Genomic DNA, 27488 nt, shown 5'->3' with positions numbered 1-27488 from the left:
CCACGATCCCAGACTGCGCACATGCTGCGGAGTATCACTCCACAGGATGTACACACATCGCCTCTGCTAGACACCCTTTACTGGTCCAGCAAGGCTGTCGACTGGGCGAGTTGGTATCGGTTCATAATAGAAACCAGCCAAAAGACGATGTGTGCATCCTTTTTGCTGTTTATCGTCTTTTGGCAACCACAGAAAAATATATATATATATATATATATATGCTGTCATATATGGAAGGCGAAATGCGTCCCCATTTTCACTTTACTACAAAAGGATTATAATGATGATGATCAAACCCATCCAAGAAACATTATCTAATGCACCGATAGCTTATATTTAAGAAAAGGGCACCAGAAGTACCCAGGCAAGTGTTTACACGACTCATTTCTCCACACAAGAGTGTATGCATGAAAATGCTCTAATCATACAGATGAGGCTCACCTTCGATGATGCTGTCGGAATCCTGCTGGGAGAAGGAGCCTGCCCATGAGGTGGCGAGCTTGGCTGGGATGACGTGGCCTCAGAGCCAGTGCTCAGCACTTCCATGGAGTGCCGATGAGGTGCTTGAGGCTGGAAGTGAGACCGACTCAGTAAATTTGCAAATCAACTGGCCACAACAAAAGCCTCACACTTACTTATATGACCTAGCATAGGACAATTAAAAAAAAAAAAAAAAGAAAGAAAAAAAAAAAGAATAAATTTTCACCAGTCTCTGTGGTTACATGGCGCTAAGCCATCGCACCGTACCAGCCATACCATCGAAGCAATGCTGCCACACAAGCATTCCTAAAGTCCATGCGAAGCAGCTGTAACGCGTGCAAATTTATAGAATAAGAGGGACTCATCCTCAAAGAATGCAAAATCCCTGCTTGAAAAGAGCCTGGAGGTGAAGGTAAAAAAAAAAAAAAGAAAGGAACATTTGAGCAGAGTAAGACAACTTATGGAAATCTGCCCATACCCAATCCAAAACTTTTTAAAAGGAACAGCTTGCGTAACTAACATTGCTTCCGCTGCCTGGAGCAGGAGGATTGAGAGTGGAGAGTGAGTGGCGCTTTTCCCGGGGCTGGCACGTTGGCAGTGGAGGCGACGTAGATGGTGGAGTGCTAGGGCTTGGGGATGACGATGCTGGTGACGTTGTACTTGACTGAGACTCACCAGCTGCATGGTGTCACAAGAATGGAAGTCAGGTAGTGAAAGGTAGCCTACATGACTCGGCTTTTATAAGGGCCTACTTTGAATGTTTTCTGCAATCGAGCAGAGTAGGAGAATCAAACGAAAAAGCAGTGTGCTTTGTGGAACCCAAGATGGAAACTAATGCCATCCTGTTAGTTACCGACAGAGCATGGGTAACATGCAGTTCAATGCGCTAACCCATCTAAAAAAAAAAAGTTGTCCATCATACACAAACTCCAACAACTCGAACAGGAGGTGCCACTTCAACTTTCATGATTGCATTTTTTCCTCAACATGCACAACACTATATGCAATACAGCCAAAGCTAAACAGCTAAAAAATTTGTTACTCTCAGGGCATGCTAAATAACATGACTGAGAGTCAGAGGAAGAACAATTTCTTTCTCATGAGTAGCTACATATGCCAGCCCAATTACAAAAAGCTTCCACATGATGGTGCCAGCGACTTCACAAAATAACTGCGCAGAGAGCCCGGTGCGCCACGGCTTTCCTGTTGCAAAACTATTGGGCGAGTGAGAGAGCGAAAAATACTCTGTCGCTGTGCCTTTCTTCTCATCTAATTCCATGAAAAATTGCCACAGAGTGCAGTCCCATCATAAAGAAGAGCACCCACATGACTACATGCACAGGTTACACTCTATCATCCATTGCTCTTTTTTTCAAGCACAATTTTTTTCAAGAGTGGTGCACTGCACCTCTTCTGCTGAAGATCAAATTGAATCGCAAGATGCCAGCCAGCAGAAGGGACCCCCAGTTCTCTTCTGCAGGTTAAGAGGCAGGTTAAGCTACTGAACGGCTTCTTCTCAAAGTAGAGCAAAACACTGCAATCACTTCACTTAAACATGACCAGCAAAAGACTTGCCTGATGGAGTGCTGCCGGCTGGAATGACTGTTTGGCTCGGTGCTTCAGAATTTGGCGTTGGGGGTGCAACTCTCGACGGTCCCACTTGAACACTATGTGGGAACCAAGCCAAGGTCAGGAACAATAATGAGCTCACTTCTTTTTTTTCTGCTAGAGATTCACAGTAGCACAATGACAACTTACTTGTTAGAAAGCTTCATTAGTGCCTTTCCAGCAGCATTCATCTGTGCAAATAAAATCACACACACACACAATGAGAGGTGTCAAATTTCGGACAAGAACAAGTGCACCCAATGGTGACTAATAATAAATTGTAGCCTGAACATGGTAAAGCACCCTACATGGCCACCAGTCATCTTAATGCTGCTGTCAGCCTCGTCAAATACCTCATCAGATTAGCTGAATAACATTGTCACTTTACCCGCCGATAAATGTAACATGAAAGCCTTGAGATACACAGTACTCTTAAGAAACACTTACTAAATTTTTTCTCGCTCATTTCTCCACTTTTTCTACCAGCTCCTGGGAGCAAGAACCGTGGCACATATTTACGGCTGTCTTCTAACAATACCTGCTCGCACACTGACCATTAGTCATGCCTTTACAACACAAAATCTTGGATGGTTAGTACAAAATTTTTGTAAACTGCCCTTGCATGATAGACCAGCAATCTGTAATGTGGAGAAAAAAAAAAATACAACACTCAAGGATCTAGAGACCCAACAAGAAGGCATCTGCTTGCGGCAGTGTTTGCTTACGTAAAAGAGGCTGAAACAATACACCGAGCAAATGTTAGCTACAAGCTTGCACAATCACCTATCCGAGCGCATGGACACAGTATTCAGTATGGCGAGCCCGTTGCTACAACTCACCTCAACAAATGATATTGGGAAGATTCCGATTCTTTCTCCCAGCTTTCCCTCCGCCCAATTTTCATCAACCCTCCGGATGACCGTGATCACATCTCCCTGAAATGCGATTGAAAAGCATAAAGGCCCAAATGCATTTCTTTCACCAGCAAGCATATGTTTTACATTGTTGCCGCCCTCTACTAGTTTGACCACCAAATTAACCCATCCTGCAGGTCACCTTTCCGAACAAAGTAAAGGGGAAAGACAGAACTCTAGGACAACACAACCGGTGCCTCCTTTTAGCCCCATGTTTTGCACCCTACCCGTATAACAACCTTTGATGCTTCTTGATCCATTATGTTTCTCTCCAAATTCATGCTTGTAAATGTTTCAATCACTTATACAAGAAAACCGGCCGTTGGAGGCATTTTGAGCAGTACAGAGAGCTATTCTGACTTAATTAAAGCAGCAGGTAAGAAGGAGGATTTAGAAGGATCGTAAAAGAGTTGGCGAAAATACACTAGACAGCGTGGCAAAGGCTTGCGAGAAGAGCACAAGCTCACCTTGAGAAACGTGAGGCAGTCCTTTTCATCATTGTCACCCATGCGGAAATCGTAGAGGGCTTTGCACTGGGGAATGTGCGACGGCAAGGGAACCACCACCTGTACGTAGCTGGCCGGCACAAAGCCTTGCTTGCTGCCCAGTTCTCCATGAAACCAGTTCTGATCCACTCGTTTCCGCAGCACAATTATGTCCCCCTTACGGAATGCCAGGTCCCTGCAGATGCATTACACCATCACGGCAATGTCTTCAAGCTCAATTTTACGCAGCTGCACTCGTTTACAAACTTATTCCTCGCCGAGTAAGACACATTAGTGGAGCACAATCACAACGAGTGTATAAACAGCTTCCAGTGATTTATGGATATTTTCATGGTAGTATTTTGATGCAGCTTTCAGAGCAGGCAAAAAAAAATGACATGAAGGTCACGAAGCCTTATTTTTCCGGCACAATACTCTGGGGCGAGTGTAACTGGACGTGATCCTTGAAACACGTCGGGTTAAAACTGAACTCCAATACTACTCCAGTGCTCTACATATAGCACCCTGCAGAGTTGCTCTCTGCATGCACTTTCTTGGGCCTCATAGCCATTGGATAAATTTGGTACATTAAGTATGCCATGATTGCCACAAAATGATCCACCCGAAGAAAGGCTCGGTAGTGGAAAGGAAAGGAGTGCTTGGCAGAGTGCCAGCGGTCTTGACTTCTTGCTAGCGCTCATTGTTGACTCCGATGTAGCGGCAGTGCTCTTTCACAAGTAGCCTGCGTCGTGTGTGATGTGAGGCTTCCCCGCTCGACGTGCTTAACGGAACTTAAAGAACCCCAGGTGATCAAAATTTCTGGAGTCCTCCACCACGGCGTCCCTCATAGCATGAGTCGCCTTGGGATATTAAACCCTACAAACCAAACCAAACTAAACCGGCACACATTTTGAAAGCAGCGGAAAAAAACGTGATACCAAACTAAACAAGCGCACATTTTGGAAGCAGCGGAAAAAACCATGATGGAAACGCGTAAAAAAACACTACTGCTGTCCGAAATGCCGCGCAACTGCGATTGGGTAGTTGGCTGATGCGAGGCCAATGACCGCCACTGCCGCAGGCTAGTGCAGACAGTGCGAAGCTCATAAAAGCAGTACTGAAACTACGTATTTAGCCTTAATTATCAAGGTGGTGTTGGATGAGGGCGTTTGTTTCGTCACGCTTGCCGTCACGCGTATATGCAGTTCAGGTTTGAGGAGTGCTCTTTTGACGATTTTGCAACCGTAACCGGACGCGGCCTAACCGGTGCGTGACCCATTGCGCCCATCCGGCACCACAACCTTACATGGGCATCAACTGGGACCACGCGGACAGATATACTTATCCATACTTCCGAATTGACGGGGATCGAATTAACGAGCATTTAGTTGCAATTCTCGGAGGTTATGCAGAACAGACAGCAAGCAGCTGCTGCTACGGCTGCAACCCCCCTAACCTCTGGCGCCGCCGGCCGCCACACCAGTCATGGGTTAGGCTTTACCCACTCTGCTACAGTTTTACCTGGTTTTATCTTTCTCTCCACAGCCTCGTAACTATACCGCCTATCGCAGGCGTTTCTTTGCCTTGCATGTGCTGGGCGCCTGTCCGCCCAGATGTGGCGCCGTGAAGTTCGAATTATTTGTAGCGGAACCTACTCGCGTTCAAATTAACGGGCTTCTTTATATACAGACCTCTATGGAGCTTGGACGGACCAAGTGGTGTAGTTTGAATTATCCAAAAATTCAAATTATCGAGGTTCGAATTAAGGATTTTTCACTGTAGTATTGAGGCAGTGATAAGGGATAGGGCTTGGGTACTTTGCATAGAAAAGCATCAGCATCGCCTTATGCTGGCACCACATGGCTCCGAGGAGCCCCATGTCATCCCACTGCGCCGAAAACAGTATCAGGAATTCTTGCAAAGCATGAAATCTTCGAACTAACCCAGCTACTGCTGGCCATCCCTTCAAATTATCTGGTCAAATTTAAAGTACAAATGGAAGTGCAGAAATCTTTCAAATCATTTGAGATTGACTTTACCGAGTTTGAGTTATTGAGGTTTTGTGAAAGTATTCTATAGCCATCGCATCAAAGGAAAGAAGAAAAATCACAGCTAGAATTGGGTACCTATAGTTCTTTAAGAGAACACGAGAAAGGAAGTGCACCTCTACCCTCAAAGCACCCCCCCCCCCCCCTCAGGTACCTATAGCATACCTAGAGTATTAATGTGATTTCGTGTTCTAGGCAAGCACGCCCCTCCTCGTTGGCCATACACAGACTTAACTTTGCTGAATGTGTTGCTTCTACGAACTATGCAATGGGTAATAGTCGGACTTTCTGAGGAAGCTCCTCTACGTTCACCCCTTTTCATGGGTGACTCTGACAAGTAACTACCGATGCACTTTGTGAGGCGACATCAGATGTGACTTTCCTACAGGAACTAAATGAGCGCTGTAACTCTGCTGATTAAATAAAGTACTAACTACACACCAGGTACAAGCACGAGCCATCTGCACCAGTTTGTGGCAGTTCAAAAAGCAAATGTTTTGATACCTGCTGTGTGTGTCTCTCGAACAGTGCCTTAGCAACAGTAGTTCCAGCAATCAACAGCAATGAATTTTACTGATAGGCATGCGTAATTTATAACCCTCTCCCTCTAGCCTTCCATTCAGATGTTACTCACCCAGGGTCCTTGGCATCGTAGGAGTAGAGGGCTTTGGCACACGGCATTTGGGGCACCAGCTGTTTAACGAGGGTGCGCACCCCCTCCCCACGACCTGAGGGCGCATCCCCGCGTGGCCCCACCGATGAGGTGTGGCTGGCCAGCAGGGGCCTGGCATGGCCAATGAGAGAGGAGCCACCCAGGAGAGGAGCACCCGATGGGGACCGGCTACCTCCGCTACCGCTGCCACCGAGTCGAGGGTTGTTTTTGATGCCCTCCAGCAGGCGCACCAGCAGGATGTTGAGCGGGAGCTCGTCCACCGAGCACTCCACCTGCAACCGTCATCAAGTACTAAGTTGTTAGTAAGTGCTAAGCTCATGCTTAATACTTATTTCCACAAAGGGCCATTGAGGACAACTCCATCAAACTTTTGTTCTCAGCAAAGATCGATTTCATGGCTCTTTCTAGCTATGCTGATGTTCTCTCTCTTTTTTTCTGGGACCAAAAGGTGCATTTATCACCAAAAAAACTGGGTTCAGAAATTTTCCCATCACTCGATTCAAGCTCATCACCTGAAGAAAAGAATTCTGTGAGCGTATGCTGTAAGTGTATCATGTTTTAGCCTATCCTCAATACGCATGCAAAAAAACTGTCTTGATGCACTGCAGTTTGCTTGTTTACAATAGCCGGTGATGGCATTTCATTTTTTAAACTTTCTTGGCTCATAAAAGCTCCATTTCCAGGGAAAGTAGCGCATTTGTAATCAGAATGTGGAAATCTATCGAAACAGGCCACCTTCAGTTTGTCCTTGGCATTCCCTGTAGTACCACAACCTCAATATTTGTTTTACCTAGGCTGCACGCGTGCCCCCTTCAAAGATATCCTATTGCTCCAAGATGTCACCAAATGCAGTACATGTACCAAAAGCAGCAAGCCATTAAACAAAACCACCAGCCTTCTGAAAACGAATAAAAAATATGTAAATAAAAACATGACTGCACAAGGCTTTCTGCCGGTATAAGAGTGTCTTGCTGCAAATACAACCAATTCAGGCTGCACCTTATGACGAGAAAATTTTCACTTGCATTCGTAATCAAATGCCCCGCCGGGGTGGTGCAGTGGTAAGACACCCGACTACCGTGCCGGAGTACCCGGGTTCGATCCCGACTGTGGCGGCTGCATTTCGATGGAGGTGAAACGAAGAGGCATCCGTGTGCTGTGAGATGTCAGCGCACGTTGAAGATCCCCAGGTGGAAATTACTCCCTAGCCCTCCATTAGGGCTCCTCCTTCTCTCTTTCCACTTTCACACTCACCTTCCTCCCTTCCCTTACAGTGCGGTTCAGGTGTCTACAGAAACAAGTGTGACAGATACTGCGCCTTTCCCTTCGTGTGAACCAATTATCATTATTATAATTCCTAATCAACAGTGCCCTTACATTTATGTTGACTTGAGTACTTTCAATAGGAATGTGAAGCCTGTCACAAATTTAAAAAGAGCATGACGGCACAGGTGACCATGCATACATGTTTAGTTTGTAGGGTTTAACGTCCCAAAGCGACTCAGGCTAGGAGAGACGCTAGAGTGAATGGGTAAGAGATTAGAGGTGGTCTATCAGTCTTTCTTGACCGAAGTGCACTTAACCCAAGCCAAGCATTGAAATAACACATATAAGGTTATGCTTTGCATTATTAAGACGCTATATGCAATTTCAGTCATTCTTGTCTATTCAAGAGGCATTGTCCAAATGCTAATGTTATTATTCCCATACAGTAATTTAAAAGAACCAGAAGTCAGCTGTTTCGGCCAGTGCGAAGGTTTTTGGAAATCTCAGTCATGATTTCTTTTTAACTTTCTTTCACAAACATGAGATAAATCCAAAAATTACTGGGGCTTAGGTTGAAAGCACATGTCAAAAAGTGCTGCATACACACACTAAACACCAGACACAGGAAAAGCACATGCAAAATTATAACAACAGGTCCCCAAGCATCTCTCACCAGTATCCGGCATTCTGGACAGCGCAGCTCCTTATGAGAGTGGACAATTTCGTCAAGGCAACGCCTGCAGAAAGTATGTTGACAAGGAAGAACCTTGCTTGTGCTGTCCAGCTGCTCAAGACACACAGAGCACTCGAGAAGATCCGTCAAGAAGGCTTCATCCATCCCGGCGTTTCACCACACCTGGCCTGCGAATAGAACCTGTCAGCAGTCATCGCGACAACCAGTAAGGCATTCTTGCAAGAAGGCACCAGACGCTCCTATTTAGTCAGGCCTGTTGTACCGTTTTATATAGACGAGATTACAAATCGCGAGCGCAGCTCGACATAAGCTACCCGACATGCGTGTCTGTAAAAAAAATCCCATGCGCCCGCTATCATGTTTCAAAAGGACGAATTGCTCACTGTCACGTCGGAAGTGACAGCTTCCGGATCACAAGCGAGCAAGCAAAGTTGTACCGCCCCGTATTTGCATAATTGGTCGCATTCTTTGCTAGCAGCAGCATGCGGCCAGACAACAGCCATTCGTGCTAGTGACATGAATGAGAAAAGAAGGGGAGTATGGCATTTCACAACATGTGCCCTGTTAAATAAACAGAGATCACAACTAGTGGCTTGAAGCGCGCACAAACTTTCAGCCACAAACTACAGGTAGGCCTATCGGGAGCCGCAGGTGCGATCAATAAACGCAACAAAAAGAATGCAGCAGTTCATTTCTCTACCGATCACTGCACTGCTACGTGGGAATGAAATCATTTAAAATTCTGACAGCAAGGCACTGATGGCAGTAAGGGGATCGTAAAGCGCGCGCCCACTCACCTTTAAACATGATCGTGCTCTTTGACCGCAGCACTGGTGCTATCTCCATCCTTCATTTTTTTTTTTTTTTTCCTCTCACATACTGCGATCAATGCAGCAGCACACCTTCGACGATATGTAAAGACGGCATCACTCGCGAATACGTCGCATGGAGCACGGAGAATGAATATCACGGCAGCTTGCAGTACTCTAGACGTGAAAATATAACGCAGCAGAGGCAGGAACTAGCCCAACCATCCGGAGGCCTCTGCCCACATTATGGACTTGCCGAATCGAGACTCAACCACACGACCCCGCACACCACAACAAGGCGGATGCTAACGGCAGCGGCAGTAGCCCCAGCAGGCAGCGAAAAAAGAAGGCGGGAGGAAATCACTCGGCGCAGCAAATGGTGCCAGATTCCCGTAATACCGCAATTTTTAGACAACTGAATGACAAACGCACAAGCGGATGTGATGTCTGTGAAGCGCGGGGCGCGGGGTGGCGAGGGTAGATTATTTCCGGCTCCAGTCATGGCGTACCAGTTGTGATGGGTGTCCGTTACTGAATTCATTCAACTTTTGCCATTATTTTTTTCCTGTATACTTCATCGGATGTCACTAGAAACGGACAAACCATGTAAAGATACTCAGCTGATACTGCACTTCAACCGTGCTGCCTGCTTGTAAGCTTGGCCCATTATTTTTCTCAAATATGGTCCAGTCTATCGGTGTCCCAGTCTCGGGTGTTTGTTCGGTTTCGTTTGCGAAGATGGGTCGTGAAATCGTTGTCTGTCCATCTCGTTAGACTGGTTGCTGTGCTGAAAGAGCACGCAACAGTAGTGCAAGTCATGCATTACTTGGAATGTTGTAGCTTTCACCTCGGTCTTTAAATGCTCTCACACCTGCGCACTTGCGCGTACAATTTCTCTGCTTGCTTGCAAAGATATGGTCATGTGTTGTTCTTTTACAGCTGGGCTAACGTAAGGTCGAAGGGAACTGCTATAGTGGACGATTAGCCGACAGGATTCTTGCCGTGCGAAACTCCTGAGTGCGCTGACTGAACTGCTGATGGCAGAGGTGACACGAAACTGAAGGCTCGGGATGCACGTTTTTGTTTGCGGTTGTGCAGCTGCGTGAAGCGCCGTGATGAGCTGGTTGAGAGCGAGCCTGCGTCGAAGCAGGGCGCCGATACTTCGCAATGTGGAGCCCGAGACTGTCATCGAGGCCTTCAGGATGCATTGGCTCCGGGCCTTGGAAGTCATCGAGAAGTCGAGGTAGGTCGCAGTGACCCCCTCTCTCCTACCTCCGCCTCATAGGGCTCCCCTTGAGGTGTCGCGGTGCCAACGACAGAGCGTCGCGGGTAATAGCTTTGATTTCACGCCCTGTGCCATTTTCACTGTTGTCGACCTCTGTTTTTGCTGCTGGCCACACTTTGACTCCTTTCTTTGTGTTGACACTCAGGCGAAAATCCTAACTTGTCCATGTGGCTTAAGGAACAAATTTCCAATTTATCCCAGTTTGTTCCCAGTAGAACAACAATGGATCCACAAAGCGCTACAAAAAATGGGAAGTAATGCGGTATTGTGGCTGATGTACGATGTATGTATGATGACAATGCAAGCTGCTGTCATGTGGTTGTCATTCATCATGAACTGGAGCAGCTGATAGCAAGTAACATCTTTGCTTTAATTATATAAATAAAAACATGCACTAAATTGAACTGAATTAAAAGACAAGTGTCTCGGCAGTTAAAAGTGAGAGTTATATGAGAATTATATGCATAATTTGATTTTCAAAATTTCAGATATCTTGCAAGCGATGCTAATTTAACTCTGAGTCTGCCAGATCATCTATGTTTCAGTAACGTTGGGTTAAATAGATGTAAAAGAGTTGATATTTGCAAAATTAGCTGTGACCTTACGTATTTGTACGCATATAGACTGATTCCAGGGGGGGACTGTTCCCATCCTTCATGACAGGTGGCGTCACTAGATCAACTATCAATTTTAGCCTTAGAGACAAACCGCTCTGGTCTTCGCAACACCATTAGTGTGAAGAGCGAACATTACTGTGTAGCTTGTTTACAACTATTTAATTACATAAACATCAATGCTTAGGTACGGATATCACTTTCATTGGTTAACCAATGTGCTGGGAAGTATGGATAAGTTCTTGTGGTCTGTGCCCTAGTAGAAAAATAAACAATGCTTAACCGCAGCTTCCTCGGAGATTTATTGCGAGCTTATGCTCCTTTCTGAAAGGACAAGTCATTTGCAACTCCTTAAAACGAAAATGGGTATCATATACCTCATTCACAAACTTATTTCGACGTCAGCAGTAGGTTTGGGAATGTGAGAACAACTTTGAAGTTACCACCGCAGTTACACATTGCACCATTGTTCTGCGAAAGCCTTATTTTCATGGAGTATTAATAATTGTCATGGCATGGCTATTAATGTCGATGCTTTCATAGTGAATTTATTGTGTAGAGTGTGAAAGTGAATATGTGCATGCTGTAACCCTGCTCACTTTAGACATACACTAATCCAATACATTAAATAATTGATATGCTTTCTAGACTCAATGCAAGGGACAATGATGAAATTTTAGCATTATAGGATTTTGATAGGCTTTTGTAGCATGCTCCACCTGGCTACATTTTCAAATGCTGAACTCCAATGCAGCCTCCTGTTTCACTTTTGCCAGAGCACAGCCGAATGCCACTGAGCATGTGTTTCAGCCTTTGGGAAATAAGTTTTACTTGGGTGACACATCTTCGTGTGCAAACCTCCCCATTGATGTCAGTGGAGCTGCTGGGCGCGCCAGCTCATTGGACGCTACCAAGTTATGCAGGCGGGGCGGGACGTGGTGGGACTTTGTCGCGAACTTGTTTTCTTTCGTGATGGCATGGGTTGAGTTGAGGGGGGAGAGTTGGAGCATCATTTTCGATCGCCCATAGGTTCGGTGCTAATAAGGCTAGCTTAAAAAAATTTTGTGCTGCAGATAGGATTGACGGCATATATATTAATCGTGCACTTTTTATAATTTTAGTAAATAGCTTTTCAGGGGCCCTTTAACAGAAAATGAAGTATTATTTAGGCCAATGGTTAGGGGTCACACACGTGTCTATGTTCGGTTATAAATATTGTGTTCAGTGCTATGTGGTGAACATCCTTGCTGTGTCTGAACTGCCACAACTGCCACATTCTAAACACGCATGAATTCTTTCAGCAAAAATACTGAGCGCCTAAAAGCAAGACTTCCGACAATACTCCATTACTATTTATGCATTTTAGCAACGAATTATATGGTTAAGGAACAGCATTAAATACAGAATTAATTTAGGAAATAATGCAATGCACAAGAAGCTGGCTAGTTCGTCGACACGTTTGAGCCGATGGGGGCAGACAGAAAGACACAAGTAAATAAGCTAGGGGGTTAAATAAAACATTCTGTAGCATCAACACATACTGTGTGTGTTCACACAACACTTCTGTGCCGTCTGCAAGATCGTTGCCCGGAGCAAGAGTGGAAATTACGCCTTGTGGCTTGCCGAGAGCATGCTGACAGTCGTTAAACCATAAGGCTCAAAGACCGGCATTTGTGGAATAGTCGCTTGACCGAGTATGACGGCACTCTTGCGGTTTTGCTCTAAAGCATCTATGGGGGGTATCCACGAGTGGAGGCGATGTGTTGATTGGGGTCTAAGCTGGCCAGCAGGTAGGCTGCTTATGCGATGCTGCTCACTATGGTTTGGCGAATGGTATACCAGGCTATCGTCAGCTGTAACAGTCAAAAGCAGATAAAAGCAGAAAGGCAAAGTGTGTATATATAAATATATATATATATATATGAGACACACAACCCTGGTGCAACATAAACCAAACTATAACTATTTAAACGCTCTTTCATACATATGAATAGTGTTTGCCTTAAGCACTATAAAGAACAAAAAAAATATTTTATTGGAAACGCTTGGGCAAAAAATACAAAAAGATTAGAAAGCATAGATTTAAAATAAGAAAGTCTAATAAGAAAATTTTAGAATATGGTATTAACTCTTTCAGGGTTATAGAATAGAACAGGTGACTGTGAAGGGTGAAGCAAAATATTGCCTGAAATGAAATAATATTCTCATGATTCTGCTAAATACCTGTGCTATTTATATGGTTGGTCAAAAACACTTTTTTTTTTGTTAGTTTAAACTTTTGCTTGACAAGAAGAAACTATATCACTCTATGAACTTCTGAAAAAAAAAAAATAAAACCCTGCTCTAAAAATAATTCACTGCTCAAATTTTTCTACAGTGAGCATAATTCTGCTCTTTTCCGAGGTGTAAAAATTCCACGGGTCTATCTCGGATTTCTTTTTTTGAGAAACTGGGGTTACCACTAAGTTCCCGCGGTGTTTGTTGAGAGTCCGACTTACCCATTCTTTTAGACTAACAGAATGCTGTGAAGCAAAATGAAAGGTTCAAACCCGACCATGGCAGCTGCGTTTTGATGAGGCGAAACGCAAAAGGCGTCCTTGAGCTGTACAACGCCAGCGCACATTAAAGATCCTTGAAGTGGTCGAAGTTATTCTGTAGTCCTCCACTACAGCACCTCTCTCACTCCCATCTTCCTCCCTTCTCTCATGATGAGGTTCAGGTGTCCACAGAGAAGTGTGACAGATACTGCACATTTCAGTGCCCATTTTGGTGCATAACAATCAGCACCTTTAATGGAGGAACTCCAGACTAGGGAGTTTTTAACTATTTGGCCTTGAAGGGACCCACCATCTCTCATGGAGATGTTGTTTTATCACATCTTTAAAAACATGCAACAGAAAGTGCGGGGCTACAGCTCTTCATTAAATGTGCACACGTTTTGAACAAAATGGCAGTGTGGTTTATTACCCAAGAACTAAGTTTAGAATAGAACATACATTGGTGTTTGATTTGCATCAGAATCTTCAGTATGGGATGTATGCATTGATTTTGTGTTTGCTTCTGTTTCTTTTCCTGCAGTGGTGGCACTGTAAAGCCAACTGCCGATGACATAACTGGTGTGCTCAATCATTTAGACCAAATGGTCAACTTCCTCATCGATGAGGCCACAAGTGCAGAAGCATCCATACCCAATGGAGGAATGTCCCCGTCATCAGTGGGGCCCATATTGGACTACATGCTCATGGAAGGTGTCCTAGACCGGCTATTTCAGTGGTCCCTGTATACGGGCGAGTTCCTTTCCAACCTCAAGCTGGAGCAGTTGCGAATATACGAGGTACAAGCTCTTCTTGATTTGGCACTTAGGACAACTCTGAATCTTTTTTTGATGTCCATGCACTTTGCTGAAAGTTTCCCAGGAAGTTCTCCTCAGCCTTCTGCTTCCTTAAACCAGATTTCATGGCTGAGTAATGTTCTCTTTATGCACAAGTGAATTTTAAACATTTTCATTTCGTGGCCAAATGTGAAGAAATTTCTACAAGTATATTCAAAACTCATTATGATAGTAATGAAAAGGACTCTGTGGTATGCATAACGAAGCTTTTTTGACGCCATCATAGCTTTCTTGTGGAACAGAAGGTGGCAGCCTTACAAATGTTTCTCTCTTCTTGCTCATAAAAGCTGTACATTTAGTTAAAGTAACCCCTTTGCAATTATGGCATTGTAATTTAGTGATACAGACCAGCGTTAGTTAGTCTTGAAGTTTTTTGTGTGGGCAAGGGTTTGTGTGCCATATTCTCTGCTGCATCATTGGGCAAAGCTTTGCTCACCCGCGACGTGCATGCGCAGGTTCTTGTCAGCCATTCGCACCATGAGCTGCTGCTTCAGCAGCCCTTTTTGCGGCCGCTGCTGCACCTTCTGGCATCATGTGCCGACTGTGCTCCACTCGAAGTGGAGAAACGCCTGGTCGTGCTTCTCAACACGCTGTGTGTCAGCCTGTCCCAGCATCCAGATCTCCTGGAGGTCTTCTTCAGTGCCAGCTCCAACCAGGGGCCTGCCAGGTGTGTGTATATATGTGTGCATATGTCTTATTCACTGCAAGGTCTTAAACTTGTAGCTCCTGAAAAGAAAAACTTGCTGCATGGCATTGTACTAGTCACCCGTGCCAACAAAAATCTTCACTAGTATATCAGTGTATTTGCTATATCAGTGTTTGGCTGTGGAATGGCTGTGAGGATGCAGTCTGATAACATAGTGATTTACTAAGCACATACAGTGCTTATAAAAGAAGCACTCAGAAGTACCCTTCCAACCTCACCTTACCATTTCTTTTTGTGGTAATTATTTACTTTCAAAGATCACATTTTATCACATGTTTGCCATTTATGACTCGTGAATACAGTGGTGCTACGAATACAATGAAAGCTTGATTCGGTGTGGAAACCAAAACTCTGCGTGAATGCGTCATCGGTTTCCGTGGCTTTAGTGTCGTTTTACGAGGCAGCAGCTGAGAAAAGTGCTGCAAAATTGAGCACAGCAGAACTGCCCGTGCAGTGTTGCCATGCCTCCACTTTGGCTGCCACTGTCTGGCGCTTCGCACACTGCCCCAATTCTTTTGAAAAGTGTGCTCTCCCCACAGCTCGCGAGCTCAGTGGTTAAGTCATCTCAGGGAGTGCCATTTTGTCTTCGGTATTAATTTGTTTCTGAATGTAGTTCTCGCTGTTTTAGACTATGGGTGCGGTGATGTCATCATTCGGCGGGAAGCATGTTGCCACGACCAGATGCCCTTTACCATAATGTTTTCTTTCTTTTTTTTTTTTTTTTGAAGATTTCTTTACTAAAAGAAGAAAAAGAATAACAAACTGTCATCGATGAAAGATAAAGTGGGACTGCACTATACAGTATCTGAGAAAACTGTTGCGAGGTTCTGCTGTAGCTTAGTCAGGAACTGTCTGAGTATTCATTTCCTTAGGGAGGCCGAGCCACCTGTCATTGCATCTTCTGACTATCTTTGAGGGATTCTATCTCTCAGCATTTCTAGTATGCTGGAAGGAAGAAGGTTCAGGTATGTTGAAGTTCTGGCCTGTGCATATGCTTAGCGTTGAGTAGCATTGCGAGACTCATGTACGAAGGCTAGCTCATGAATATGTTCTCGCTAAATGGCACCATGAAGCTGGCCTCTGGTAGCATTCGATTTGCAGACTTGGAAACACTGTCCATGGGTTTTGAAGGATGGTGGCGGTCTTTCAGAAACAAGCAGCGGTTGCAAAGCGAGTTTATGGCCCTTTCACATGAGCTGAATTGAGAGCACTAACGAACTCGGGTTCACGCCACGTTGGATATTATAATTTCGTTTTTTCGACGGCCTACCATTATCATGTTTACTTGAGTAATGCGCCCATTTGTTAATGACCATCCCTTCCTCTTTTTATTGAGAATTAGTTTTTTTTATTTAAGTGATCACCTTCCTTAGGGATTGCCCCAGTTTCGCAGTCCGCAGTGCAAACCTTGGCAGAACATAAAGGAAGGAAGGAAGAACATAAAGCAGAACATAACATAACATAGAGCAGAGCAAGAAGTGAGGTGTAGGCGTCAACTGCACTACTAACATGCCGTGGGATGAAGATCTTGACAGTAGAAACTCTGCCGAGAGTCGATATGTTATGCACCCTGTGCACAAGAGCACTAGCTGCAGTGGCTTGCATGCCTGGTTGCACTAGGATTAAAAAGAATGGCATTCAGCACATGCACTTTGGTATCTCAATGTAATTGGCTGGCGCCATCCTCTACCGCAAGACTGTCGGATTGCAAGGCGATAACAGTAAACACCTTTTGATGTGTGCAATTCTGAAAACCAGTGACAAGATTGTGGCTGACAGCATGCTTTTGTTAATGATGGGTGCACGTACATACAAATGGATGATGTGAAACTTCGACTGCCACTAAACGCTCTGCCCTGCCGGGGTGGCGCAGTGGTTAGGGCGCTCGACTACTTTGCCCAAGGACGCAGGAACGAATCCAGGCCTCGGCGGTCACTTTTCGATGGAGGCGAAAAGCTAGCCGCCCGTGTGCTATGCAATGTCAATGCACATTAAAGAACCCCAGATGGTCAAAATTTCCAGAGTCCTCCGCTACCTCTTATAGCCTGAGTCACTTTGGGACGTTAAACCCTTATATCAAACCAAAACTAAACCCTCTGGTCGAACATTTTCTTTTTCTACTAATCTAGTGAACTGTCCCCAAGTTGATGTCAACTTTCCTTGAAAAAAAAAAAAAAAAAAAAAAAGCAGGTTTGGTATGCAAGTAAATATGGTAAACTTGATTCATTGAATCCTGTTAAGGGTGAGATGGATGAATCTCTATATTTGCTTAACGTCTTTCTTGTTTTTTTTTTAGTTGTTTCATTGTTTTCAAAGCACTCTGAATGTCGTATCGCAAGCTTGGCAGCCTTATGACACGAAAATGTTTTTATTGCTAGAATGTATATCATGGCGTCTAGAAGGTGTACGGTTAGCATAGCCAGGCCAGCGCATGCCCTATGGAGGCAGATCAAGCAGGGTTGCCTTAAGGTTGTTGGCTTTGGTATAAGTGAGAAAGAAATTTGGTTATCTGTTTGTACACGGTCAGCCACTTTCAATACAAGGTGGTCGAGGTTCCAGTTCGACTAGCCATTCCTTTCTGAGCCACTGCATCCATTTTTGGCGCATCTTTGGCCAAGATGTGATGATGGCAGTGGTAATGGTGCGCCTACACTATTGTAATGCTCCTTGTTGTGCTAATGCTCTGGGATCAAAAGAAAAGGAATGTGCAGTGCTTTAGCTTGGCTAAGCATGGATATTATACATGTAGAGGAAATACTAGTTAGCACTTATTAAACTTTACTTTGCCACACCTTACCACGTTTAACCGAGTGTTTAAGGAGTGGTTTAGACTTTTATTGGGATGAAGGAGGCCCATAATTAAGGTCCTTGGTGCAACTTTTTCAAAGAAGATGACGATGAAGGGAACAACATTCGATGCGCAGAATTAAGGACGAAACCGGCTACTGATATGGCATGGAGGTTTAACACAGTCGCTACTGGAGCTTATCTTTTTGGCCTGGTTTAAAAACCCACCTGGCAAGGCCTTTTTTTTTTTTTTTAGCAGTTATTTGGAGCCTTCACAGCCACAATTTAGCGAAATCCAAGGATATGGGTAGCAATGCTTTAGCTTTGAAAATTCTGCAGCATGGTATTCTTGAGGAAAAAAGGTGCAGTTTCTGGCTGGAAGTGGAAGCCAATGTGCCCAAGCTATGGCTGGCATGGCAGTGATGCGAAGAAAGGGTTGTTGAAATGGCTAGGAGAGGTTAGAGCCTTGAGCCTGTTGGTGTGATGGAGCTGTTATGCTGGCATATGTACTGCTGCCGAGTCCTTTAAATGTGGAGCAATGCACTGTGGGCTATGATGAGAGTGATCACTTCAAGCCAACGATAATGCTTTGAAGCTGCAAGGCATGGTGCATGTAACGGCAGCAAAACCTGTAATTGTAAATCTTGCCTTTGTACTACTATACAAGGAAATGTATAGTAATAACAGAAGTGTGTAATTATACTCATTAAAATTTATGTTGCATCGCAAAAGCATCTTCTTGCAAGTCACCCTTTAAGTTAGCGTATCAAGAAATGGTATTTCCAGTGAAGTTGTACCAATATTGGTACCTGTGTTATAGGAGGGGAGGCTTTATATTATGTAATAAAAATGACTTTTGTGAGTGTGTATAGTATTCATTCCTCGATTGCTTTTCTGTTTTAATTTGTACTCCCCTTCCACTTTTGTAATAGTGCAGTACATGCTGTGAGGGACAGTAAGGTAAAATTTTTAACTGTGTCGTCAAACTGCTCTTCTTTGTGTGCTTTTAGACGTAATAACCATTTTTTATACTAAAGCTTTTAAAGAAAAGTCCTAGGGAATTTTCACTTCGTTTATGCAGCTTTGTTTTGGGCTACTTTGTATGGCATGTTACAATGCCGGTATCTCTGTCTAGACAATTTTGGGCCGTTCTGTAAGGTTTTCTTTCTTTTTTTTTTGCCTGTATGGGTTTCTTTTCTTTCATGGTTTCCACCACCGTAGTTCAACCCTGCGATTCCACTTTTGCACGGCCAGCGAATGTTTTGACAACTTGCCTGCTCCCATGCTCACGGGGACTCCTTCAGGGGGGTAAGGTTGCCCAGCTGCATTGGTTACTGCAGTGCCATGCTCCATGTGGACGTGAGCCAGTGTACTTCTGCAGGTGCTCCATTGACTGTCATTGTTGCCGAGTCCTAAGGTTTTCTGTGCTCATCAACATTCTGTTGGGTACTCAGTTCGTGTGTGTTTGTGGATGCCAGATGTCCTCTTGATGTTGCTCCATGATCCATTGTACCTGTATGCTTTCATGCAATGTGTTGTATTTGTCTCACTTTATTTCTTTGATATTTTTTTTTTTTTCTTTGGCACTGTTTTGTTAGAGGGTTGTGTGTTGTGTTTGCGAAGGAGTTTTATTCAGTTTGTTATCTGTGGACGTAAAATTAGTAAGTTGTAACACATTTTAATTACTTCGATATTGTCTGTACTAGCCTAAGCTTTCGATACATCCTGTTGTTTGCATCCTGAATTATATTTTACGTGACACTTATTAGCTCTTTTTAAATTTTTCTTCAGACATTGCCTTGTGTTAATAGTTGTTGCACCTTTTCTTGTAGCGCGGTATTAGAGTGGACGTCATAAGGTTTTGGTTGGTGGACATGCAATGGTGTTGCAAGTTCTTTTCTTGGACAAGATTAGCCCCTTTTTAATGGAGGCTGTATCAGTAAACACTCTGTGGTCGGTTACAACTTGAGAACATAGCAGAAGGTCCATTTCCATAAATATGCACCCATTTGACAATTTTATCAACAGCATGAAGTGATGTTGCAGTAGTCGTAGAGAAAAAAAAAAGAAAAAGATGGCACAATGAGGAACCTTTGCAGTGTGCTGTTGACTTGACTCCGCCTTCCCAAGCCTGCTACATGTATTCTCTGTTGTTTGTCGCAAATTTTGTAGCGCATACTTACGAAAGAATTGTAGTAGCCAAGTCGTTGTTATGCACTGATGTCTGAGTGCGGTGACATGAAGGGAAGAGTTAGCAGGTGCCGCCAGCGTCACGTTGCATCAGCCGATCCCATCTTGCATCAACATAAACATACAGCTGAATACCTCTGCCTCCCTATTCTTGGTTGGTCCCCTTGTGTGGGTACGTGCTGTCTACATTAAGGTGAACAGCGACGCAACTAAGGGGGGAGCCAAGCTTATTTCGTGCAGTTTCTCATGGATGCTGGGTAGCAAGCATGTCTAAAACCTGATTTATCCATATTCATGCAATGTGTACCCATTCTCTGCACTGCAATTTGGAAAAAAACTAGCAAGCACATGAGCTATAGCGTTGCAGCAAAACGGGAAGCACCAATGAGAGCTAGTGTCCTTACATCGTCACACTTAATTCCGCCGCCATGATAGGCCCGGTATCTGGGCACCGGAGTGCTTTTGAAGAATGCTATCTACTTACCATCAGCCAGATTCCCACTCAATGCAGGACAGAGACGCTCCAGGTTTATGCAGTAAAAACAAGGTTATAGGAAAGAAAAGCTTGTTAATGTGCATGTTTTTGCACTAATGTCACATACTTTCCCAGTTAATGTGGACATTTCTCTAAGTCACTCATTGCTCAGGCCCTCACTCGCCACACTAAGCAGGAACGGAAAATGTTTCTTGAGCATGGGTTACAAGAAATAACTGCTTGTGTGGATTTTACCAGTTATATCTCAATATCGAGATCAGAACACACCAGTCTTTCTCGGAAAAAAAAAAAAAAGTGTTTCAATGTTGCTAGCAGTTCACATAAAACCGAAGCCTTTGGCACTGATAAAGTGTGTTGCATACTTGGTATTGCTTTTGCTTATTCTGATATTGTGGCTGGAATAAGAAAGCTGCTTTTCTTCCAAAACAGCTGATTTTGTTGAGGTGAAGAGAGAAAAAAACCACATGCTGTCCGACTGGTTACCACTTTACCAGCCAAGTAGAGCAAGTCTCTGCTGTGGAATGGCAGGAGATGACTGCAGAAAAATTATTTCGCTGGTGTGTTCGGATGCATTGTTTACGCAGCCAGCATTGATAGAGTGTTCACCAGAGCCAGTTGACGAGGTCATCTAAAATCGCCACATGTGGGTATGGCTGAATACCAAAATACATTTGACTCTCATTAATTCAGATTTCAAGTGACCATGAGTTTATGTTTGATTTATCGTAAGTGCACCTTATTATAATCTAAGACTAAATATGATTTTTTTTGTGGACATCTGTGCAAACAAATAGCATTTTGGAATTATTTTTCTCGCAAACGTAGCTAAAAGCATTAGTACAACATAAAATGTGAATTGAAAGCAGTGATATATTTACTAAACAAGCAGTCTGCAACTGGTTCTGTGGATGAAAAAAGTTACCATTACACTGGTTTTGATGACATCAGTCAAGAGTCTAAAAAAACTGGAAAAAACATCGCAATCATCCAAAGGTTGATTCACTGAATGGCTAAACAATACTTGAGAAAAGCATCTCATCGCAGCAAATTTAATCGATGAAAAGAAGTAACCAAGGGCTATTTGCATTTGAGTGAAAACTGCGTGGCAGTGACAGTTTTTTCGCTTGCATTTTTCTGTAATACATGCTCACCGTTGAGAACCTAAACGCATAACGATACTACAAAACAGTAAGCAGCTTTTTTGACAGATGTGACACGTATAGCCTCGTCCCCAGCAGCAGCGTCCACCTAAGCAGCTGCTCCTTCTCAGAAGCAGAACCAAAAAAGGTGTTTTGCTATTTTCTTTCACCGCCTTGCTCGTTGTATAATTTCAGCAATTCTCAGCCAGCAGCATGCATTTGCTCTGTAATGCGACATGAGCTGGAGTCTCAAAATATATGCAGCAAGCATAATGTTCTGTTGCTCCGCCGTGGCCACAGTTGCACTATAGCGGACCTTGTTCATCCATTGCACACTTTAGAGCAGCACAACAGAACAATTAACTACATAATATATAGAATAGCTATATAATAACTAACATAACATATAAAGAAAACTACATAATGCAGTTGTAGAATATCATAGTTGCTCTGACAGCACCAAAGGCATTAGTGCGTTCTTTTACAATTGTGCGGTTTTACACTTATGTTCTCTCCTCACGTGACGAATTGGGCACAGTGCATTCTTGCTACTTGAATTGAATTAGTAGGGCTTGTTGTCCAGTGTGTATGTGTGCCTCACTGTTTTTGCAAAGGTACTTTTGAGGGTTCCACGGAGCTCTTTTGGAATCATTGCAGGTTCCTCATCTTCTCTCTACTGATTCCTTTTGTCCATCGAGAAGGGGCAATCGGCCAGCAGGCCCGAGATGCGCTGCTGTTGTGCATGGCTTTGTCACGGAAAAATGAGAGCATCGGTCTTTACATTGCTGAGCATTCTAACTTCTGCCCAGTAAGTGTTTTAAGTTGTCTCTTTGTGGCTGCTTTTCTTTTTCAGACTGAATACATTTGGAGTACTTTTTATTGTTTGCTTTCTACAGACTTTATTCAGGGTAGAACGAGGTGTAGAATATGGGTACTCAACCCATCTTTAGACAAAGCCCCCACCCCCCCTTTTTCCCTTTTCACCCTCACACCCTTCCCCTCCCTCAGTCCTAGTTTGGTTTTCTTTGACTTATCTGTGCATTGCTTTCCAAGTTTTTCTGCTTCCTTGAGAGGAGCTGGGCAGGACAAGGGCAGTGTTTTTGTATTTTTAATGCAGTTACCTTAACCACCCCATTGTGCAGAAAATCCAACACTGACATTGAATGTGACCAAAAAATCATTAACATGCCTCTGGCAGATGGTAAATAACAGGTAAAATGTTCTGGGACTGAGTAGTTTTATTTCATTTCATTTTATTACTCTCACGGCCAGTCAGCCGTTACAGAGAGGAGTGAGAAAAAATACTAAACAGTAGATAAAAAAAAACACAAAAGGAAAACAAGGGGTTGCAGCACGTATGTATAAACAGCATCATTGAATTTTTTATGATCCAGGTTGGCCATTTGTGTGACGTCACGAGACTCCATGACCTCCCCACGACTGTCTGCCCACATGGGCGGACAGTTGCGGACAAATCGTGATTGAGTAGCCTGTATCATGCACCTAGTTATCGAGGAATCTCGGAGGGCCCAGAGTGGAAGGAGAATTGAAAAAAAGAAAAAAAAAAAAAAGCATTGTGGAAGAGCGAGAGAGATTGCTTTTGTTCGTGCATAGTGTAACGTGTTCCCTCTTTGCAATAACCCTCTCTATTCGGAGCAATTCATTCTATTTTGACACAGTTCCTTGTACTTGCATCTTTTTTTACAAGCCCTCCAAAGGCAGCTTTTCTTAAGCAACAGCAGATTTCTTTGTCCCTTCAGATATGTGTTTAAACAGTTTGTCGTACTCCTAAGCCTGCGAGATGTTAAAGGGACTTGAAAGGATATCAAACTAATTGAAGTGAATACATCCTCCCCAGGTACACTAGCACCACTGTTTTTCCGTGCAAAAAAAATGGCCGTGTTGCTCAGGAAATTGCAAATGAAGGTCCTGTTCCCCTTTAGCACCCGTGAAAATGCACTGCGATGACATCATTTCTATGACACTTGCAATGGAACTCCAACCTGACAGAGGAGCCATTTTCTAGTCCACTGACAGTCGAGTAGGCTGTTATGGTAGCTAACTGCGGTTGCAGGTTGTCAGAGCTATGTTGCCATATCTCATCCCCCCCTCCCCCCTCTCGTTGAAAGGCATATGTGTTCTGATGCATCATGTGCAGCTTGCTCTTATGGTAAAAATAAGCTCCATGGGTGTGAAAGAAACTATGCAAAGTTGTCAAGGGCAGCAGTATCACCCTTTAATATCCTATTATGCTAGAGGGCGCATTATAGTGTTGTTGTTTGATGATATTGTACAGACACATGAAGACAACAGTGGCTTACCTCTCAAGCACTAGATATGATCTCTATGTGTCTAAGTAAAGTGTTTTGTAGGTCAGTACTTAAATTACACGCTTCAGAAAAGACTCTCTTTGGGTAAGCAGCAAAGGATGGGCAGTATGTTTAAAAAATTGCGTGGCTGCAAGAACTGTTCTAAGCGAGTCTTGAGAGAAAAACAAAAAGCCTCTCTTTATCAAATGCGATGAGCGGTGATTTGAGGAATTCGTTAATGCGTGCGCTTGGCGTTGTGGTGGCAACCACAACATCAGTGCTTCATGGTGATGATGACTTTTAGGGATCTGTTTCATGTGCCTGTGGGTAAGCGCACATTTGTTTTTTGTTTTTTGTTTTTTTTTATGCACGGGTGGCTTTTTGGCGTGCATTCATGTTTCTGCTGTTACACCTTCCTTGTCGCCGATGTCACTTTTGTGCAGGTTCTGGCCACGGGGTTGAGTGGCCTGTACTCAGTGTTGCCCCGAAAGCTGACCATAGTTGCCGACGACTGGTACCGTCTTACGCACGAAGATATTCAGGAGATTCCAGAGCTGGCCATGTTTCTCAACTCGTTGGAGTTCTGCAACGCAGTGATTCAGGTGAGCCCTTTCCCCATGCTGCTTCTCTAAACCCACTTGGCTTGTTTTAATGGGGTGCAGCCTCAAACGAACACACAGTCTATTTGGCAGATGTGTCTATTTTCTTGAACACAGTTGCTGATTTCTACTTGCGTCAAATTTTGTAGGTATCTCATGCAATGGTTCAAGAACAGCTTCTGGACTACATCTATCAAGGATTCCTGATACCAGTCATGGGACCTGCACTGCATCAGGTTCGTATTTTGTCTCATGAATGGAATTTTGCGAGGAAATTCAAGCTAAGTGCATGCAGGCACGGAGGCTGGTTAAGTGCTTTCCTGGTACAGTCTGCATGCCTTTCTGTTAGTCTTCAATCTGTTTAGTTTTGCTTCTTTGGCATGTCTTCCTGGTTTCAGCTGCCGTCGCATGGTTCGTGAGATCTTTTGGCTAAAGTCAAGCGAGTAATAGGGCCAAAAGGTCAAAATAGATGCCATTTATAAAACTGATTATTGATTGGCGAAAGTTTAGTGCAGAGTCCGTGGAATCAGGCAAAAATAAAAACAACCGCTAATGGGTTACAGTCCAAAGGAGGATTTCTTTTTAATGCGTAAGCATTGTATGGTTATGCAGGCGGGTTTTTTTTGGACATGACCTTGTCGTACCTGTAAGAGGAACTAGCTGGTATATCGGAAAAAGAATGGTACCATAGGATGGAGCGCCAGGGAAAGGTGTGCAAATGACGAAATGATTGATGTGGGTTGATTAGTTAAATAATTAGAGCCAATTAAGTGTGTAATTGGGGACCCAGATGGCCACCAGCCAACTTCTGGTTTTGGTTTTCAGCTTTCGGTCACTTGTCTTCCACGTGGATTCCACATGTCTCAGTGGAACGCCCCTTGTTGTTTCTTTGAACGCATCAGAGTTCACCAGCGTTCAATAATTGGTTTACAGGAAAGAAAGGGTGCAGTATCTGTGACGGAATCCTGCTCACACATCTCGCTGACAACACAGCAACACTCAGGCTTGTGCATTTCTCCAGTGCAGATTATGCAGTGATCTTGGAAGTTTTTATTTGTAGGCATATTACTTTCATGATCAAGGTAATCATTAGTGTGTGGCCTGCAAAGTACTGATTGAGGTTAATGGCTTAGTGAAGAGGAAGAACCTGAAAAGCAGCTTGAGGTACAAAATCTAACTAGTTTGCGATTGCATAATTTTTGTTTATTGTGCAGCTCTCAATTCTGATTGGGAATGCGCTGCCCAGCAACATCACGCATGGCAAATACTGCACAAACACTGAAAACACTTTTACAATAGAAAAGGGGAGGGCCTCACTTGGCGTGCTAGCCTCTGTTCAGGCTTTGGGCACTGCCGTCGATGCATGCTCTTTCCTGTTTGCAGCTTGAACTTGTTATCGAGATTACGCATGTGTGCATTGTTTCCCAACCCTTGGCTTGTTTTACCGAGACCTTGCACCGATGCCTGCCTGACCAAAATGCAGATTCTTGCGGCTCGGAGTGCAAAGTACCACATGGTGTTAAGAAGGTGAAACACCCGCCATTCCAGTCTGCAAGCCCTCCTTTCTTTTTTTCTAGAAAGGTCTCTTTCTTGCAGCAGCAGCAGCTCGTACTTTTGTTGTAAACCGTGCAAAAATGCTCAAGGCAGTCTGGGATTGAATGTACACGCCAGCCTGCGGCCAGCGCTCGTGCCGTGCTTCCACCTTCAGGCACTTGCATAAATGAAAAATGTAATAGATATGGTTTTAACTCTGTCGTCAGCCTTGGAACTAAGGATCAGTACATTTGCTACTGAGTGAATTCACTCGTATATTTCTGTGGTTATTGCCTGGTTAGGGAGAGTGCAAGTCAGTCGAGTGGCCATCGAAGAGACAACACGTGGTTTTCCTTTACAGCTAGTTAAACACTTTCAACCCTATGCAGTGCAACAGAAGCATCGCTCTCCACACTCATCGTGCCTGCATGATACAGAGGCTCCATTTTTGCAAGTGCATGAGGACGGCACAGTGTGAAGTGCTGATGGCACTCTCACAAGCTCACATTAACAAAGTGCCACTATGTACCTGCTTAACTAGATCATGCATGGGCTCATAAACGCACTTTGAAGCATTTCAAGTGAGCCAAGGTAACATTGCTTTAAAAGATTTGTAGTGAAATGCCATTTCGGAGTCAGTTGGGAGTGAAACATAGCCTGTGCTAGCGAACTGTTGTTGTTTGGTGCTTTCTGTTTGTGGTTCTGTTTTTTTGGTTGCATATAATGGCTTGTGTACAGCGCAACGAAACAATTTTCATCGTACTTTGAAGACGCACAGCTTGTGGCATTTTTGCTCGAAGTTTGTCTCACTTCACCTGCATTTCTTTGCGTGTTTTTGTGCTGCCCGTTTCTTTGGTTGGTGTTGGCTTTGTGTGGAAGAGTTTGCCTGGTGAAAATTGTTTTAAGCATTTACCTGCAATCTCTGCAAGATTCTACACTAGCTGCAGCTATGCATTGCCGAGAGATTGCAGCTCCCGAACCCATTCCTTGCAGTCAGGAAGTCAGATCCAGATTACCACTTTGCCTGAAAGTGCACAAAAAAGAACTGCGATAAAGAATGCATAATTTATTTAGTACAGGGCACACAAGTACAGTCTTATTTTAAGAGGCTCGAAGCCTTTTTGTTTGGCCAGTACATGTTCTGCCTCGTCATGGCTTTAACTGAAAGAAACCTTTGTTGTGTGTATTCATTAGCTAACGAAGTCGTGCAGTAATGGATGGAAGAGCTAGATGTAGGACAGGCTGTTGTTTGGTTATTTAAACGGTGACAAATGCAGACAGGTGTGCAGTAGTTGAAGGTGTCATTAGTGGTCATTGACCATGGTGGTGGTAAACTGTTGAGTATTTAACCATACACTGTTCTCCTAATCTGATTGGTGGTCTGTTGCCCATTTCTTCCTTCTCTTCTTCACTTTTGTTCTTTTTTTTTCTCCTTGTCTGTTGCCCCCGCCTCCAACGCACA

At 43.9% G+C, this 27488-nt stretch overlaps 2 protein-coding genes across 7 annotated transcripts in view; one reads left to right on the top strand and one right to left on the bottom strand.

Annotated features, from left to right (window-relative positions):
- POSH (SH3 domain containing ring finger posh) overlaps nt 1-9096 on the bottom strand; it is a 34066-nt gene extending 24970 nt beyond the window's left edge. For all 3 annotated transcript variants that reach the window (XM_084601865.1, XM_084601866.1, XM_084601867.1), the window contains exons 1-9: nt 8966-9096; nt 8148-8335; nt 6170-6480; nt 3470-3683; nt 2928-3023; nt 2239-2279; nt 2056-2147; nt 1001-1158; nt 442-570 (exon numbers count right to left, since the gene is read on the bottom strand). In XM_084601865.1, the coding sequence (XP_084457991.1) occupies nt 442-570; nt 1001-1158; nt 2056-2147; nt 2239-2279; nt 2928-3023; nt 3470-3683; nt 6170-6480; nt 8148-8312 (1206 nt within the window). In that variant the 5' untranslated portion in view covers nt 8313-8335; nt 8966-9096. The remainder of the gene's footprint in view (nt 1-441; nt 571-1000; nt 1159-2055; nt 2148-2238; nt 2280-2927; nt 3024-3469; nt 3684-6169; nt 6481-8147; nt 8336-8965) is intronic.
- A 129-nt stretch (nt 9097-9225) lies between these two features.
- LOC146191324 (FHF complex subunit HOOK-interacting protein 1B) overlaps nt 9226-27488 on the top strand; it is a 31213-nt gene continuing 12950 nt past the window's right edge. For 2 of the 4 annotated variants that reach the window (XM_084601870.1, XM_084601868.1), the window contains exons 1-8: nt 9448-9629; nt 10076-10220; nt 13955-14210; nt 14723-14934; nt 18982-19068; nt 22243-22393; nt 24338-24496; nt 24643-24729. In XM_084601870.1, the coding sequence (XP_084457996.1) occupies nt 10093-10220; nt 13955-14210; nt 14723-14934; nt 18982-19068; nt 22243-22393; nt 24338-24496; nt 24643-24729 (1080 nt within the window). In that variant the 5' untranslated portion in view covers nt 9448-9629; nt 10076-10092. Of the gene's footprint in view, nt 9357-9447; nt 9630-10075; nt 10221-13954; nt 14211-14722; nt 14935-18981; nt 19069-22242; nt 22394-24337; nt 24497-24642; nt 24730-27488 lie in introns of those variants that run through there. The other 2 variants (XM_084601869.1, XM_084601871.1) reach the window with 2 other exon arrangements.

Source organism: Amblyomma maculatum, chromosome 4 (assembly GCF_055883805.1).
Source record: "Amblyomma maculatum isolate TAMU_Amacu chromosome 4, ASM5588380v1, whole genome shotgun sequence".
NCBI lineage: Eukaryota > Metazoa > Arthropoda > Arachnida > Ixodida > Ixodidae > Amblyomma > Amblyomma maculatum.
Note: the sequence above shows the minus strand (reverse complement) of the source record. Positions and strands in the feature narration are given on the sequence as shown.